General features: G+C 41.8%; 1 protein-coding gene across 2 annotated transcripts; it reads right to left on the bottom strand.

Annotated features, from left to right (window-relative positions):
* Window positions 1-1,342: 1,342 nt before the first annotated feature.
* DPAGT1 (dolichyl-phosphate N-acetylglucosaminephosphotransferase 1) lies at window positions 1,343-16,428 on the bottom strand. Of its 2 annotated transcripts, none has more exons than XM_030221384.1 (10): window positions 16,314-16,428; window positions 15,866-16,223; window positions 12,106-12,226; window positions 11,662-11,875; window positions 10,130-10,276; window positions 9,943-10,027; window positions 6,846-7,034; window positions 6,149-6,236; window positions 4,429-4,584; window positions 1,343-1,915 (listed from the first exon to the last, which is right to left on the bottom strand). In XM_030221384.1, the coding sequence occupies exons 2-10, from the start codon at window positions 16,018-16,020 to the stop codon at window positions 1,850-1,852; spliced, it is 1,221 nt and encodes a 406-aa protein (XP_030077244.1). In that variant the 5' UTR covers window positions 16,021-16,223; window positions 16,314-16,428; the 3' UTR covers window positions 1,343-1,849. The 2 variants fall into 2 exon arrangements, with proteins under 2 accessions (XP_030077244.1, XP_030077245.1); XM_030221385.1 differs by having other exon boundaries at window positions 16,310-16,328.
* Window positions 16,429-19,273: the final 2,845 nt, after the last annotated feature.

Genomic DNA, 19,273 nt, shown 5'->3' with positions numbered 1-19,273 from the left:
TTGAGCTTTGAGGGATATGCACCTACAATAGCTTTTCAGCTTCTCCTGTAGATTCAGATTCCACTCAAAAGGTCTATTGGTGATATCTGAGCAGGTTTAATGCACACTGGTTTACTGTCCTTAACCCTTAGGTTATACTATTTGAGAAACAGGGAGGACTAGTGCAGTGCCACATTTTGAGCACGTGGTTCTCTGCTGGGTAAGGGTTAAGTGTATAGATCAGTTTTGGAGGATATTTTTTTCAAGCGAGTCATTACTAGTAAATCATAATACTTTTCATTCTTCCTCTTTGTTGCTGATTTAGGCACCGAGCCTGAAGTGGGCTATTAGCTTGTTGGTTTTAAGAATCATTTTCTTTCAAGATGCATGAGGCAGGCAATGGCTAAAACATGTGCATCTGATTTGCTGTATGAACATTTTGATACTGTTTTCATTTTGTATGTTTATATATGTGTTTTCTGTTTCTATAGCCAATGCTATCTGGTCAGTCTATATTTTTATATTTACACTTATTTGCTGTATGTATATATTTTTGTAGTTTAGTATTTTTTTTATGATGCTGTAATATCTGTTTTTGTTTTACTTGAAGCATTCCTTCCCAACTTGAAATAATTGCTCAAAACATTTCTCTTTTAAAAAGCTTATGAGCTGCTGGGGAGAAAATGTTTTACAAACCTGGATGTGCTCAGAGGGGCCTTCATTTTGGCGAGTGAAGAGCTATCAGCTGGTGGTGTGGGAGGTCAGGGAAGCTCGTCTCACTCATTAATCCTGCTGATTTGGGAACTTTACCTGCAAGCCTCCCCCCCCCCCCCCCAAAGCAAGAAGTTTGATTTTAAAGATGATGTGAGAAAGTCTGACTGGGGGAAGAGCCTACACCTAGCCCAGTCCCTTGGAGCATTTGAGATTCTGTATGGGAAGATGAGTCAAGGCCTCCCTTCTCAAAGAGTTTAAATAGGATCCCTGTGAGAGCAGGCAGGGGGGAATAAGATAGGCTAAAGATTTGATTGTACAGTTTGAGTGATATGCTAATAAGCAGTACTGCCTAGTATATCATTTCATATAAAGTAAAAGGCTACAAGATCCAGTGGACTATTGGGGTAACCTTTCCTCTCCCTCCTATTTTCAAGCGATGTATAAACTGCCTCTATCTGCCAAAGAAAAAAAACTATCTATGCTGAATAAACCATATTTGTGCAGCATTTTTGCTTCTGTAGTTTATCCCTGTGGGACTGCTGGATGAATTTACTAGGGTTGTTATTCTAGCTTTGTACGATAGCTAAACTTACAGTGCTTCTGTTAGAACAGTGACTTTTACCATCATAAACATTTAAGATAAAATGAATACAGAAAACAAGTTAGCAGGTTTATTTGGTTTCTCTGTTACATTAATCAGCAGCCAGGGTAGCACTGAGCTGCCACAAAGATCAGGGAACAGCACCCAGAACAATGTCCTGGTTCTTCCATCCTAGTTCCAGTCCCGTTAGCTACTCTTCTTTCAGTCAGGCAGGAGACTGGAGCTTTCCAGTCACTGCAAGTGTAGACCCTCCTCAGCCATCCTCCAGGGTTCAGTAGTATTCAGACTGGGACTTGAATTTACAGTTGCTGTTTTTGTGGGTCAAATGTTAGCAGGACCGATTTTAGCCAGCCAGCCAGCCAGCCATTGATCTTCATATAATCAGCTATTGCCTTCCCAATCAGGAAGGTGTGTAGCAGTGGTATCTGAGGTACAGCAAAAGGGCCCTGCAAGGTTACAGGGCTTCAGGTATTTATCTTCAGTGATTGGAAAAGGAGAATCCATGAGAGAGGTTTATAGTTACATTTGCTATTCCATCTTAAAGCACCAGAGGCATCAAATATCATAGAATAAGCGGACTAGATGGTAGCGGATGAGAAATGCAGAAACACTGCCCAGCACCTAAATATAAAAAATGCAAACCAGACTTTATCACTCTTGATTTATGCTATGAAAAACATCTGAATATAAAGCTGTAAATGTTTGGGGTTTTGGTCTGGGCTCTCGACCAGATAGAAGTTGTGTAGTATATCATATAGATATAATGCCCAGAAGCTGGTAATATAAAAGCCAGGACAAAAGGGTAAAAGGTAAACAGGTGCCTATGTGTCTTTGCAAAATACTAGCAAAGATCCTATAGACACAGTACTTAAACTGAGGGTGTTGATATTTATTCCTGCTTGAGAGCAGGCCAAAAATGTTTATAAAAGATGTACATCGTTTAAATTGTACAGCACTGCGTAACCCTAGTAGCGCTTTAGAAATGTTAAGTAGTAGTAGTATATTTTATAAACTATGTGCATAAATCACCTACTTTTAGGTGTGACTTAATTTTTTAAGAGGATGTAATGGGTCAGTTCAGCAAGCTGAAGAGTAGTAAATCACCGGGACCTGATGGTATTCATCCCAGAGTATTAATAGAACTAAAAAATGAACTTGCGGAGCTACTGTTAGAAATATGCAATCTGTCCCTAAAATCGAGTGTAATACCGGAAGACTGGAGGGTAGCCAATGTTACTCCGATTTTTAAGAAAGGTTCCAGAGGAGATCCGGGAAATTATAGACCGGTGAGTCTGACGTCGGTGCCGGGCAAGATGGTGGAGGCTATTATTAAGAATAAAATTGCAGAGCATATACAAAAACATGGACTGATGAGACAAAGTCAGCACGGATTTAGTGAAGGGAAGTCTTGCCTCACCAATCTAATGCATTTTTTTGAGGGGGTAAGCAAACATGTGGACAATGGGGAGCCGGTTGATATTGTATATCTGGATTTTCAGAAGGCGTTTGACAAAGTGCCGCACGAAAGACTCCTGAAGAAATTGCAGAGTCATGGAATCGGAGGTAGGGTATTATTATGGATTAAGAACTGGTTGAAAGATAGGAAGCAGAGAGTAGGATTGCGTGGCCAGTATTCTCAGTGGAGGAGGGTAGTTAGTGGGGTCCCGCAGGGGTCTGTGCTGGGTCCGTTGCTTTTTAATGTATTTATAAATGACCTAGAGATGGGAATAACTAGTGAGGTAATTAAATTCGCCGATGACACAAAATTATTCAGGGTCGTCAAGTCGCAGGAGGAATGTGAACGATTACAGGAGGACCTTGCGAGACTGGGAGAATGGGCGTGCAAGTGGCAGATGAAGTTCAATGTTGACAAGTGCAAAGTGATGCATGTGGGTAAGAGGAACCCGAATTATAGCTACGTCTTGCAAGGTTCCGCGTTAGGAGTTACGGATCAAGAAAGGGATCTGGGTGTCGTCGTCGATGATACGCTGAAACCTTCTGCTCAGTGTGCTGCTGCGGCTAGGAAAGCGAATAGAATGTTGGGTGTTATTAGGAAGGGTATGGAGTCCAGGTGTGCGGATGTTATAATGCCGTTGTATCGCTCCATGGTGCGACCGCACCTGGAGTATTGTGTTCAGTACTGGTCTCCGTATCTCAAAAAAGATATAGTAGAATTGGAAAAGGTACAGCGAAGGGCGACGAAAATGATAGTGGGGATGGGACGACTTTCCTATGAAGAGAGGCTGAGAAGGCTAGGGCTTTTCAGCTTGGAGAAGAGACGGCTGAGGGGAGATATGATAGAAGTGTATAAAATAATGAGTGGAATGGATCGGGTGGATGTGAAGCGACTGTTCACGCTATCCAAAAATACTAGGACTAGAGGGCATGAGTTGAAGCTACAGTGTGGTAAATTTAAAACGAATCGGAGAAAATTTTTCTTCACCCAACGTGTAATTAGACTCTGGAATTCATTGCCGGAGAACGTGGTACGGGCGGTTAGCTTGACGGAGTTTAAAAAGGGGTTAGATAGATTCCTAAAGGACAAGTCCATAGACCGCTATTAAATGGACTGGAAAAATTCCTCATTTTTAGGTATAACTTGTCTGGAATGTTTTTACGTTTGGGGAGCGTGCCAGGTGCCCTTGACCTGGATTGGCCACTGTCGGTGACAGGATGCTGGGCTAGATGGACCTTTGGTCTTTCCCAGTATGGCACTACTTATGTACTTATGTACTTATGACTAGAGGGCATGAGTTGAAGCTACAGTGTGGTAAATTTAAAACGAATCGGAGAAAATTTTTCTTCACCCAACGTGTAATTAGACTCTGGAATTCATTGCCGGAGAACGTGGTACGGGCGGTTAGCTTGACGGAGTTTAAAAAGGGGTTGGATAGATTCCTAAAGGACAAGTCCATAGACCGCTATTAAATGGACTGAAAAAATTCCTCATTTTTAGGTATAACTTGTCTGGAATGTTTTTACGTTTGGGGAGCGTGCCAGGTGCCCTTGACCTGGATTGGCCACTGTCGGTGACAGGATGCTGGGCTAGATGGACCTTTGGTCTTTCCCAGTATGGCACTACTTATGTACTTATGTACTTATATGTAAAGCTCCTGTATCTATTTTCCTTTTACCTGTATTAGCAGCAGGAGCAGTGTTAATGTTCTCTCATGAGTTGGACCAATGAGCTTCAAAACTAAATTAATGAGTGTTAGGTTGTTACACTCCATATATTCACCATCTTCATCCAATCCCCGTCGCACTTCCACAAGCCATAGTGTTTCCATTACCTAAAAAGACCAAAATCACCATCACCCATTCAACTGTGGTTTTTTTGCACCAGAAGAGTATAAGCATAAAGAGTGATTCCCTATGCAGATAGGGCGTAGGGCAAGTATGGTTTCTTATTTGATACACTGCCTTTCACAATTACATGAAAAGGCTAAAATAAAATAGTAGCAAAAGGTACAATAAAATCAAACAGACAGACATAAAGCTTGAAAAGGAAAGGTTAAAATCAGGCTTATTTTCAAAAGAGAAGGGCGCCCATCTTCCGACAGAAATCGGGAGATGGGCGTCCTTCTCTCAGGGCCGCCCAAATCGGCATAATCGAAAGCTGATTTTGGGCGCCCTCAACTGCTTTCCATCACGGGGACGACCAAAGTTGACAGGGGTATGTCGGCAGCATAGCGAAGGTGGGACTAGGGCGTGCTTAACACATGGGCGTCCTTGGCCGATAATGGAAAAAAGAAGGGTGTCCTTGATGAGTACTTGGTCGACTTTACTTGGTCCATTTTTTTTTTTGTGACCAAGCCTCAAAAAGGTGCCCAAACTGACCAGATGACCACCAGAGAGAATCGGAGATGACCTCCCCTTACTCCCCCAGTGGTCACCAACCCCCTTCCACCCTTAAAAAAAACATTAAAAGTTGTTTTTGCCAGCCTCAAATGTCGTACCCAGCTCCCTGGAGCAATTTTAGTGGGTGCAGTGCACTTCAGGCAGGCGGACCCAGCCCCCCCCCCCCCCCCCGTTTCACTTGTGTTGGTAAATGTGAGCCCTTCAAAACCCACCAGAAACCCACTGTACCCACATTTAGGTTCCCCCGTCACCCCTTAGGGCTATCGTAGTGGTGTACAGTTGTGGGGAGTGGGCTTTTGGGGGGGCTCAGCAAACTAGGTAAGGGAGCTATGCACCTGGGAGCAATTTAGTCCACTGCAGTGCCCCTTAAGATGTGCGGTTGGTGTCCTGGCATGTGAGGGGGACCAGTGCACTATGAATTCTGGCTCCTCTCACGACCAAATGGCTTGGATTTGGTTGTTTCTGAGATGGGCGTCCTCGGTTTCCATTATCGCCAAAAACCAGGGACGACCATCTCTAAGAACGACCTAAGGACGCCCATCTCTAAGGTCGACCTCAATGTTGAGATTTGGGCGTCCCTGACAGTATTATCGAAAGGAAAGATGGACACCCATCTTGTTTCGATAATACAGGTTTCCATGCCTCTTCACGGAGCCATCCTTCGAGGACGGCCCCAGGAAAACTTGGGCGCCCCGTTCGATTATGCCCCTCCACGTGTTGTTTAGAAACCAAAAAGGTACATAAGAAGAAAACATTCAAACAAAAATGAATCCCCAATTCACTCTGGGCCAACACCCAACATCCAGTTCAAAAGCTAAGATCCAATTAAAGTTGCATCTAAGAAAGACCTGCGAGAAAAGCCATGTCATTGGTAAATGCAGCAATATTTTTATAGAAGCATGGAATTCTACAGCATTAGTGCCCGATGTGAAAATGCTAAATGGCGACTACGCTCTACATGACTGGAAGAAAGAGGGAGAAGAGCCAGCAGACTACCTTGAGAATGAATGCTCCCAGTTTTGGCAGATCCTTGCTTTTGAATTTGGAGTAACTCATTCCAAGTTTTCCTGTACTGGCACAAAACCTGTGGGGCAGAAATAAAACATTAGCAGAGACTGAATAGTAACACAGAAGCAGAGATTTAACAGTTCTCAGTCACCCTCCTAAATTTCTTTAGTTTTAGTAGTCAACAATTTTTTATTAATGACATCACCAATGATACAGATGGACCAAAGATCAGCATTAATATTCATACAAAGCTAAACGTCCACAACAGAACCTTCTGGGTAAACTTTTTGTCATTAAGTTTATAACATTTTTTTTCTCCCTCCCTCCCCACAGAGTATACAGTGTCAAGAGTTTATTTTCATTAAGCAAATCTGTCATCGCCACCCCTAGATGAAACCGAATCAAACAGGAACATTGGTCATCAAGGCCCAACAGTATAAACCATCATCCAACTATATGATATGTACCCCTCGCCCCTTCTCAGGGTGTTAATGGTACCTTACCATGCATCATAAAACCCCACATGAAATCCATAACTTCTTTAGTTTTATAGCATATAGTTCATTTGAAAATTGCATAAGAGCAGACCTTATGCAATTTTAAAAAAATGCTGTAGAACTGCCAGCAGAGACTGGGACGGAGGGAACTTTTTTTCACATTCAGATGTCCTGAAGCAAAAAGTTACCTGGGAAGTCGATGCCTTGGGCATGGAATGATATGGAAAAGCTGCGGCAGAGAGTATAGGAAGTTGAAGACTTGAGGGATGAAGAAGAGCAGCATGGTCTTACTGAAGTGGCCGACAATCCCTACTACAGCAAAGGTCATACCAGCGAAGTAACAAAAGGTGTCTCCCACAAAGGCCTGGGAGGGGTACCTGAAGTATACAAGAGCAGAACAAAAGAGGGTACATATAAGGGTAATACAGTCATTATTCCAGCAGCTCCTTTTCATATAAAACTTTGAGACTGCTAGGCACTCTGCTTTTTTTCTTTCCAGTTCCCAGACTTTGGAACAACTTACCCTATTCAACTTCAAGCTGAGCTCTCTCTTAGAAAATTCAAGTCTGCTCTTGAAACATACCTTTCTAAAATGACATTTGGGCGCTAGTTTCAGTTTGTTCATTGTTGGAGCAAGATGACCTCTACAGGGTAAACTCTTGTTTTCAACCTATCCTCTTTGAATGCATCTTGCTCTCTTGTCCCTTCACTGAATGGTGCTCCTTTCTAATCTATTCATTTTTAGCTTGTAAATTGCTTTGATTTGTGCACCACATAACGCACTATAGTAAATTCTGATAAACAGAGACATCTCACACAAAAGAACTGAAAAAAAGCTACCATGAAAAACTTGAGAAAAGCTGGCTGATGCATTCCAGGCTCTTGACCAATGCAGAACAGCTCTAAAGCATACTACCAGCGAGTAGCATCTACAGATGAAGACTTCACTGCAGCCTAGCCTTCTTTGCTATCAGGTAGACTGAAAAGACCATATCCCTGTACACCCACCCAGAGTGTAAAAACATTGACATCCTTGAAAATTGTCTCTCACCGGAGGTGGGACCAAGATTGCGTCTGGAGCAGTCAGGCGTTTGTGAGCTCCTGACCTTCCAAGATTTTGCCTGGCGTTGTGAAGACTTTCCCCATGCTAGACATGGGGAAATGGAAGGGCTTTTTCCTCCTCTAGCCCGGGAGGTAATCTTACCTTTCTCCAGGCAACTCTGGATAGATTCAGTGTTCAAGTGCTGGAAGAGCCGGCACCCACTTCAGTTGGGTCCACAGTTTCCCCCGCGGTATCGCAGCATAGAGGGAGTATCACTTAGTCCTCCCTCTAGCACAGCTCCTCAAAGACCCAGAAGCAGTTCGGCGTTGACAGTGATGCGGGGCGGTGAGACGTCCAAAAGTGGTTAGTGTCTCCCTGGCTGCAAGAGGAGGTCCTGTCGCTGCCTCTTCCCCAGGTGCTGGAAAATCTGGGGATGTGCAGGCTGTTCAGCCTACTATCTCTTTGAACCTGGGAGCTGCTGTTACTGGACCTGGAGGCTTAACAGACTGGCTGTGGTGACCTTGGAGTCCTTGTGGGACGCCATTCAAGGTTTGAATTCTTCCCTTCTTCAAATTACTAGCTCCGTTGGAGAAGTTTTTGATCGTAAACTTTCTTGTCAGACTATCTGTAAATCTGGATCTTCAGTCGTCTAGAATTGATTTAATAGATAGTGAACTTAAAACAGCTACAGAGTTTTGCTTCAGTGACTTGTCAGGGAGAGAGATATTCTAGCTCGGAAGCTAGAATATTTAGATAACCACGGAAGAAGGAATAATTTAAGATTTTTAAATTTCCCTAAATCTCCATTAATTCCAGCATTACAGATTTTGAAGAAATATTTCCTTGAAATATTGGGAGTTCCAGTTGAGGGGCTTCCACCTATGGTTAGAGCTCAATATTTATCTGGAATCTTGAGAACCTCTTCTGTAAGCCCTCAACCTGATTTAAACCTCACTGAGTTTTTGGACAGCTCATTGGAGGTTATAACGGAAAGAACGACTCTTCTAGCGACTTTTGCTCTGGAACAAGATGTATTTTCGATATATGAATGCACTCTTTTTGGGATCTAAGGTTCAAGTTTTCCCATATTTAGCTAGAGATACACAGAAAAGACGACGAGAATTCCTGGTTTTAAAACTAAGAGTTCTCTCTCTGGGTGGGTCTTTTGTATTATTATTTTATTTGTTGCATTTGTATCCCACATATTTGTAGGCTCAATGTGGTTTACATAGTACCGGGAGGCATTTGCCAGCTCCGGTGAGAACAAATACAAAGTGATGATACTTTGTGGTAAGATAAAGTTCTTGTGGTGCAGGCACATTTGGGGAAATGTGCAGCGGAGAAGTTGGATTATGTCCATTACGTACTTTAATTTTGAAGTGTTGCGGAGATCAGACATTTAGGTTGGATCAACAGGGTATGCCTTTTTGAATAGGTTAGTTTTTGGTGATTTCCGAAGGTTAGGTGCTCCTGCGTCGTTTTCAAGGCTTTTGGTAATTTGCCTGTAGATGTTTGGTATTTCTAAATGCAGGTAACTGTTTTCTTTGACCTGAAAAAATTGCAGGAATTTATTTCTCATGAGGAGGGTGAAAGAAATGCTTCCTTGAATGAGCCCACTTGATGATAATATGCTGTATAAATTGGCTGTGAATGTTTTTTTTTTTTTTTTTTCTGCTCTATAGATTTGGATTGAACACAAAGTGTTTTCCTGAGTTATTTCCTTGTATCTTGGTCAAGAATTGTGGACTAAGTTTGAAACCAAAGGAAAAAGCGCAGCTGGGTCTTCAAGACTGATACAACAGGAGTCCTTTATTTCTGAAAGACCCGACACAGGCCGTGTTTCGGCGTAAAGACACCTGCTTCAGGGGTCTATTAATAAAACATATAAAAGACAATCATACATTAAAATATAAAAAATAATAAACAATCATACGTTTTATTAATAGACCCCTGAAGCAGGCGTCTTTACGCCGAAACACGGTCCGTGTCAGGTCCTTCAGAAATAAAGGACTCCTGTTCTCAGTCTTTTTTGCCCAGCTGTGCTTTTTTCTTTAGTTGCTTTTGTTTGTGTACTGTTTTACCCTCTCTTTTGTTACTTTGCAGACAAAGTTTGAAGGAATATTTCCTTATTAAGTTTTATGGATTCTGTTTTTTGCTGATACATTTATAAGTTTGTTCTATAAATGTAATATTATTAAACTTATAAATAAAAAGTAAATTAAAAAAAGAAAATGGTCTCTTACCAATTGTGGTAAAGTAGTCCCAGTGTGGTTAAGAAAAATGGAATCATGAAATAGAGAGAGAACAAGTGATCATCTCGGCAATCCCCTGCAAGAAAGAAAAACAAACAAAAAAGAAATCAGGACAACCCTTTATCTCACAGTCTAATATCCTATAAGACAGAATATTAGAAGTATATCCACTTGTTACCATTTAATTCAACAATATTGAATATGATGATGGAGGCAGCAATCACAAGTGACTGTCCAGCTTCGATTCCATTGATTCCAGCTAGAATGTTGATGGCATTGGTGCAGAACACGGCCAGCATTCCCATATACACATAGTACAGAATCCCTGGACAGGAAAGATCAGACACGAGTAAACAACTAAAAGACAAAAGCAGATGAGCTGTTTTCATTCCTCATTTTACTTTTACATGGTAGTTTCCTACTGCTCCTTTGAGCTACCAGCTCAAAAACTAGGTCTGGGATCCTGATTTTTACTAGTCATGATTTTTGGAAGATTCAACACCACTGGAGTTTACCCATAAACAAAGGGCATTATGTTTCTTCTGACTTCTGCTTCTTTTCTATATCCTAAATATTCACTCTACCTGTATTTACCATAGGAGACAAATATTTAACCACCTTCCTCTCCTCCGGAACGTTTGGTTTGTAATGTAAGTTGCCATCATTTTCTTTTTGTCATAAGGGTTGCTTTTAAGATTTGTATTTTATTGTGGATGTTTTTGTAACCTCTTTTAAGCTAATTGATTTTCTCCTTTTTGATGTTCTGCAGCCACTGCATCCTTGAACATAAAGGGATCATTTTCAAAAGTGATTTCCACAAGTAAATAGTGTTTATCTTTGGGAAAACCCATTTTTAAAAACTGCCCCCTTCTCTTGACAACAGAAAAGGGCTGGACTAGGGTGGGTTGGTTGGCTGACCTATGTGCTGGGATTTCATTCTGAAATCCTGCTGCTTTTTTTTAGGCCATTATAAAATTTCATACATGCAAAATATGGAGCACTGTGTAAACTTCATTGGTTGCCCACTGAGACTAGAGTAATTTTTATATTTTTCTGTTTCTTTTAAATTATTACATGGGTTGGCACCAACGTATTTATACTCCCATTTCCAATTTGCAGTCTCCTTAAGAGAGAGAAGGCTAAAGGCCAACTGTGCTTTCCTCTCCTTCACCAAGAGGAAGGAAAAAAGATTAAAAATGTTTGAGATGACACTGGCATTTCAAGCTGCCAATCATTGGACAGAGTTTTCAAAAATATTTTGAAAATTCTTAATTGTCATTTGGGAAGAATATTAAGATTTTGCTTTTTCAGAAATTTGTACTACAAAAAGATCTTTAACCCCAATTTAATTTTGTCATTCTTTTTTAACTGTCCTGCCAGTTGCACCTAGAGTTTCCCTTTGAAAATCAGTTTGCAGGTCTGTGGGTACTACAAGGGACTAGTGAAAATTCTCCTCATAGTAAACTAGTAGATGACAGAAGAAAAAAAAGATGAACTACCCTATCCAATTTGCTCAGTATCTCCTGTCTATACTGTCTGTTACCACCTTTAAGGATATCACTCCTCATCCGAGTCAGATGCTTTTGTCTTCCTCCATTATATTCCACCCTCAGGTGTGCATGCAAGACCCACTTTTCATAAGGTCTTTTCAGATTTGCCCATTTTATATTATTCCCTGGGGTCGGGGGACCAGAAGATGCCATCACTTACCCAAGTCCAAGTGCATGCCCAGAAGGACTCTAAAAGGTTTGGGTACCACGATAGTGGTGTTTCCAAAATTAGTGAAGTAGACCATAAGCAGGGGCAGGGAAGCCATAGTGGGAAGCAGCAGCTTGTGTCGCCAGCGTAGATTCAGCACGTCGTCTGCAAACCCCAAAAATATCATACAACAGATGGCAAGTAAAGAACCGATGAAAGCCACAAACTGCAAAGGGAAAAATCCATACAAGGAGGTCAGAACTATAGTTATAGCACACAGAAAGGATATACCATTACTAAGGACCTGTGGCTATACCCATACATACATCAGCATCTCCACACCAAGTACAGTTTGCAATACAACTGCTAAGGCTAGCACTCCAATCCCAGTCTTTCACCTCTGCATTCCCTCTACTCACTAAACACAGCCACACCTCACTCTCACCTGTAACGCACCTCATGGTGTGGGAACACCTTGCACTGATCCCCTACAAAGCAGCTCAGGAACGGGACAGGGATGAAGCAGAAGAGAATAATAAGAAACACAGCTCCACTGATCACACCTTGCGATTCTGGACTGTAACAACACAAAAATAGAAACCTCTCTTCAATCATAATTCTGTGAGCAGGTGTTTATTATACAGACAAGGTAAGAGGGAAATGGGCTCATCAGTACATAGCAGGAACTCTGTCAAAATCTTTTTATGGCTGTGACCTCGTTATCATATAGAATAACAGAGAGAGGGGGAGCAAAGCACAAAAAGCCAAGAAACAAGCACAAAAAAAGCACCAAGGGCCTTCAAGATAAGGGCGGATTGAAGTTTTAATCATATACGTTGATAAAACAATGCTTGAATGGACCCGACACGGTCCGTGTTTCGGCGCACAGCGCCTGCGTCAAGGGTCGCAAGAAACAGCTGACAACATTCAATAGTATTGTGAGAACAATGCAATGTACTGGTACGCTGTGTAATCCCCTTCACACAAAATTCAAAGATAGTTTGATTGAAGAAACACAGTCGTGGACTTCAACCAAACTACTTCATTATCATGGCCATAGGAAGTGTGTGATCCCTGAAGGCCTACCATTCCATCCATGCTGCTATTCCTGGCCCTCCTACAGCATCGAAGCCAGTGCTACCATCTCCTGCCTTTGATGAAACCTGCACAGGCCTAATTATAGTGCAGGCTCATCGGGATGAGTGGGCCAATTGAGGTTTTTCTTTTATGGAGGGGGGGGGGGGGCGTCCAGGTCAAGACTCCACATGCAGATTGTGTAACCTCATGTGGGGTCATGACCCATAGTTTGGCAAGCCCTGCTCTATAGACATGTATTTACTAAGCAGCTTTTCCTAAGACCTCTGACAAACTACCAAGGTTAAAACAACAGCAATCACGGGCTTGATATTCAGCCAGCTTAATCAGCGTATAAAGTTAAATACTGATGCTTAATTTTAATCGTATATTCAGTGGCACTATCCATTTAACTAGGTAAGAGATCTACCTATACTGGAAATGGTTTTCAGGGGTGATAATGCGGAGGAACTGAAAGAAATCATGGTGAATTTGGAAGATGTACTGAGTCAAATTGCTGATCTGCTGCTAGTGATCTGTAACCTGTCGTTAAAATCATCCATAGTACCTGAAGACTGGAAGGTGGCCAATGTGACGCCGATTTTTAAAAAGGGTTACAGGGGTCTGTGCTGGGACAGCTACTTTTTAACATATTCCCAAATGATTTAGAGATGGGAGTAACTAGCGAGGTAATTACATTTGCAGACGACACAAAGTTATTCAAAGTTGTTAAATCGCAAGAGGACCTTACGAGACTGAGCGTCTAAATGGCAGATGACTTTAATGTGAGCAAGTGCAAAGTGATGCAGCATTAGTTATGGGCTTGCTATGCACTAAAATTGTGCATTATCGCGCGTTAAGCCCAAGGCTTAGTAAAAAAAGACCCCAATCAAGCCTGTGGCACCTTATTTGCCTACAGGCGCAACGTGTTTCAACAAAGTTCAAATGATTTAACATATTCTACAACACAACCTGGTTGGCTTTAAAACACTGAACATAATGTAAATGTGGACTTTTTGCGGTCTTTTTCAATTTGCAATATACTCTGGGTCTGCTACCTAGGTGCTCAGAGAGCATGGCTGATATCAATCTAATTTTTCCACTCTTGTTCTACTGTATTGATCAGGGCTGGTACAATCCTGTAAAATTCATGACATCACACATTTAAATATTAAATTTTGTTTTATATTTACATATCCAATACGGGCAATTTCCAAAAATCCACTTACCCCGGGCAAATGGGCTATTTGAAAATTAGAAAAACAAAAACATATGCTGCTCATTAAAAAAACAAAACAAAACAAAAAACCCCAATATGGTGTGGTCCCTGCAATACAATCAATCTGACTACCAAAACCAAACAACAAATATGGGTGGAGAAAAAGACCTCAGAATCAGAGCTTCAATTTACGTTTCAACTGGATCAACTCTATGCTCGTCTAATCAATGGTCAGAAAAAAACTCCACCCGACAATAAGTGTCAGAATATCCATCTGCCAAAAAAACATTAAAACAACAAAAATAAGGATGTTATACTGCAAAGACCAAAACGGTAAACATAACGTGACGATGAAAATCTAGTCTATATCTCTAGATCAGTGGCTCTTAATCTTTCTTCTATTGTTACTCCTGCTAGAATTTTGCACCAAAAAACCCCCCAAAATTCTGCCCACAAAAATTGCAAATTCTGCAAGTTTATTACTCATAACTTAACCCACCTCCCTTTACACAGATACCATCCATATTTTTCCAGCCCCCTCCCTGCAATCACACATAGCATCCACCTTTACAGCTCCCTTCCCACCCTCCATGCACACATAGCATCCACCTTTTTTACAGCCCTTCCTCCACCCATAGCATCCAATTTTTTATACATCCCCCTCTGCCCCACAACATCCACTTTTTTTACAGCCCTTCCCCCCCCACAGCAGTCACTTTTTTACAGCCATCTCCGCCCCACAGCACCCACTTTTAAAGCCTCCCCCCACACATAGCATCCATCCTTTTTACAGATCTCTGCACCCACTTTTTTTTCAGCGCCCCTGCACTCACGCATGAGGTAGGAGCACCTCTTCGGGGCAGGAAAGAATCTCACTCTTTCCTGCCCACTGCTGCTGCTCTGGGCCACTGCACTGCTTTTTACAAATGGCCACCGAGACCTCCTGTGGCAGTCTCATGAGATTACCGCTTGCAGTGTCATTTTGAAAAAGCAGCAGGACACAAGCTGGAGGGTGGGGGGGGGGGGGGGACTGTGACAGCGGGACAAAGGCTCAGTGGAGCCGGGATGCCAGCTGCAGCGCAGATTCTGACCAAAAATGGGGAATTTTGCACACTGCAGTTGTGTAGAGTTCTGGCAGGAGTATATTGTGACATCTGATAAACAATATTCATATGCATGAGACACTAAACACTACAGTTTTCAGCTGAACAAAGGAAAAAAATCCTATGTATCATTGAATTGTTGTTAGCAATAACAAAAAGGGAATTACAGATGCAATGGTGGAGACTGTCAGGGTGGAACAGAGGGTCCTACAACATTTTCATTTGAGGCTAATGACAGAAGTTGGGACCAGTTATGGGGATTTAAAGCACCTCACTTCCTGGTTCTCAACTCTCCCCAAAATGCAGCCATATGGTTATTAAGAAAAGCACAAGCATGCTGTCTGTAAAATTTTCAGTGACCCACCTCCCTGCTGTTGATAACAAACTGGTTGAGAACCACTGCTCTATATCTACAAATTGACTAGGGCCCCCTGTTTTGCATAGCAGCTGCATCAGGAGAACAGCACAATCACCTTTCTTCCCCTTGGCTTTCAAAATGGCTGCATGAAAATTACCCACCCTCTCTCTGGTAAATGTAGGTGCAGACAATTATTTGAATGTCAGAAGCTATAGGCAACTACCTAGTCTGTACCTAGTAAGCCAGCTCTGGACTTGCTCTTCATTAAGTCCTGAATGTAAAATGTAACTCAGAGTATTCACTAGCTGAAGACCACGCATATATTAAGCGTTTTAAAGTTTAAAATTTTCTGAGGCAGTGACAATTCTTTTGACCAAATATATGAGGATTTCCTGCTGTCAGTGACAGAGAGACTCGAATAGTGCAGGAAGTAACAATGGGGCGAACGGAACCTTTACTCACATTTGTTGTTTGGTGATTTTATTTAGATCAATCCCATAGAGCTTCGCAGCTATAAAATGATCCTTGAAGGCAGGTATAAGAGTCACAGTGGCCAAAAAGCCAAGTACAGATCCAGCTAGATTGATCAGCAGTGGCAACGCTGGCAGTTCCAACATGTTTGCTCAACTTCCCAAATACTTAGGGACAAACAGCAGTTATCTTTCAAACTAAACCTAGTTAGCTCCTAGGTATGAAAGGGACATGGAGCTTTCACTACCCCTCCTGCTTCCAGCACAGAGAATCCAACACCTGTCGTATTAATACAATTGTCAACATTTGGCCGTGTAGCAGGGGCTGCAGTCCGCTTCCATTCTTCCGCCTAAAAGAAGGAAACACAAATGAAAATTTCACACTCCATCTTATAAAAAGTGTAAAACTAGGCGACAACGCAAACACCACCACTACCTACAATTAGTCCCTTGTCCGGACACTACACACAACTACACCAAGACAAAACGATGACAGCCACGCCGGATAGATCACACATTGTTTGCCTTCTGATTGGTGGAAGCCTGCGTTTGGGCGGAAACTTCGCTTTTCCCAAACCAAAGATGGCGACAATTTAGGTCACGTGAGCAGAGCGTGCTTTCATTGGTAGAACCAACTGAGCTTGGGAGCGCCCACACAGACGTGGACTTATAGGAGCTCGCTTGGTGCAATCAAAGAGGTGGATACAACTTCCAATCAGTGCCATCAGTACAAATGGACGTTCAATCAATTTTCAAGCCTCATCATTCTGGTGGTAGCCAAGGAGGTTAGATAAAATCCTCCTTGCTCGTCGTAGCTGCTGCTATCAGTGCAAGGAGGTTAGATTGAAGAATAGGAGACGACTGGGCATGACGTCAAAAAATTGAAGCCGTCTCAGCCCCGCCTCCCCCGCGCATCTGTTATCATTCCCCCCTTACATCCGAAATAAAGCAAATAAACCTATCAGCTGCTGAATCGACGTTGTCGTTCTTTATATTGTTGGTACCATTTTTATTTCAGCTCTCCTATATTTTCAAACATGCCGGCTTGTACAGCATACGATCGGTTTAATCGGTTTAGAGTACTAATGTGCTCTAAATCGTAATCAGGGTGCTCAATCTGTCCTTTTCTGGACCCATATGGTAACCCTATATAAGCTGTAGGGACTCCCTAGCACCTGTTTTGTTTGTGCTTAGATGTTTTCACCTAGTAAAGGGCCACCAAAACAGACATCATTAATTAGATTGTAAGCTCTATGTCTCTATGTCCAGTGTACAGCGCTGCATACGTCTAGTAGCGCTATAGAAATGATAAGTAGTAATAGTAGTAGTACATCATGTTATGAGAATCAGGTGCTCAACATTCAGAGTTTCCATTTATAAGTATCAATAGAAATCAAACAAAATAAAACATGGAAAAGAAAATAAGATGATACCTTTTTTATTGGACATAACTTAATACATTTCTTGATTAGCTTTCGAAGGTTGCCCTTCTTCGTCAGATCGGAAATAAGCAAATGTGCTAGCTGACAGTGTATATAAGTGAAAACATTCAAGCATTACTATGACAGTCTGACAGGGTGGGAGGATGGGGGTGGGTAGGAGGTATGCATGGGGACATCAAAGCATATCATTGATATTCTAACAGGGTGGGTGTGGATAGGTGAGGGGAGGGTGATCAACAGGGACATACAGCTTTATGGTTTATAATGGGCTAGGAACCCCAGGTCCTTGTTAAGTCCTTTCTGTTGGGTGTTAAAATATTCAATCATTCTGACTTCAAAGGTCTTACGTTCTTGTATGATTTTAAAGTTACCTTTCAGTATTCTCACTGTGAAATCACTGGTACAGTGTCCTGGTTCTGTGAAGTGCTGTCCCACCGGGATGGGGGCCCTACTGGCTGTATTGTTCATGTGATGTCTATGTAAATTGAATCTTGTCTTAAGCATCTGGCCTGTTTCTCCAATATAGCATCCTTCGTTACATTTTTTACACTGAATGATATATACCACATTGGAAGATGAGCAAGTGAAAGATCCCTTTATGTTGAATATCTTTCCTTTGTGGGTAACTGTGGGGTCCTGTGAAATATTTTGGCATAGTTTGCAACTGGATAAATTACAGGGACGTGTGCCCTTCTGTTCCTTTTCAGTCTGTGATGGAAGTTTACTTCTGATTAGCTTGTGTTTTAAGTTGGGTGGTTGTCGGAAGGCCATTTATAAGTACAAAGGAGTTTTTAAAAGTCTTAAGTAGGTTGAAACCAGGGAGCATTTAACATGTTTTTTCCTGTTGTACCTCAAAAGAAAAAGATGATATGTGGGAACTTGCTCCTTTTGTTTTGTGGGATGCAGTGGTATATTATAAACATGCACTTCGAGCCTGTTTACTAAAGGATTGCCGCTGGTCAAATGTGGCCTCCGGCAATAGTTCCGCCTCGTCCACGCGCCATTTCCTGCACAATGTAAAATATTTTTGGAATTGTTACCATGCACTAACCCAGAGGTAATTGGGCAGTAGCGCACTTCACCCAGTTACCATAGGAGCCCTTACTGCCACCTCAGTGGGTGGCGGTAAGTGCTCCCTGCTACATGGCCACATGGTAAGAGTAATTTTACCCCATGGTCATTTTTTTGAGGGGGGGGCTTTTTACCTGCTGTGGGAAAAAGGGTCCTGGTGTACGGGAAAAGCAGCCCCCGCTACTACCACAGGATCCTTTTTACTGCAGCTTGGTAAAAAGACCCCTTAATTTTTTAATTATTACTGTTTCAAAGACAGGTATTGAACTATGCGGGAAGAGCTTCCTTCATGCACAAGTTCTGTTAGAGTCAGTCTACCCCTCCACTAAGCAACTAACGTGACTTAGTAACCGGGGTGGGGGGGGGGGGGTGGTAAATGTGCTTACTTTGTCCTGTTCTGTTGTATGTATTTATTTCTTCTTCAAGTCTTTGTGGTAGTAAAAAGCAGTTTTTTTTAAATGTTTGTCTCCTAAGTGTGTGTTTGTATATAGATGAGTATGATTTTATTATGAAGGCAAATAATTCACCACCAAAATACAGTAGCCAACAGCACACTATTAGTCATCAAGTTCATACAAAGTTAATTATGTTCAGTGGGAAATAAATCTGCTGGCTGCCTGCTATGTGAATATTCCATTTCATTATTGCTACCAAGTATTACATATTATGGACATTTGCTTTAAACTTTGTTTTAATTCATTTATCCAGACCTTATATGCACATGGTATTGCTTGTTAAACCCAAACGTGAAACCTAAGAGTGGTTAAACAATTTGGAATAAACTGTATTGTGCTGTAGAAGTTGTTTACTTTTGTAGTGTGTGTATGGATACCTGTTTTGGTGTGTGCATGTGATAATGTTTGAATAACTGTCTATACTTGTGAGAC

The sequence above is a fragment of the Microcaecilia unicolor genome, chromosome 12 (assembly GCF_901765095.1).
Source record: "Microcaecilia unicolor chromosome 12, aMicUni1.1, whole genome shotgun sequence".
Classification (NCBI taxonomy): Eukaryota; Metazoa; Chordata; class Amphibia; order Gymnophiona; family Siphonopidae; genus Microcaecilia; species Microcaecilia unicolor.
The sequence above is the reverse complement of the archived record's forward strand: the minus strand, read 5'-3'. Positions and strand labels throughout refer to the sequence as shown.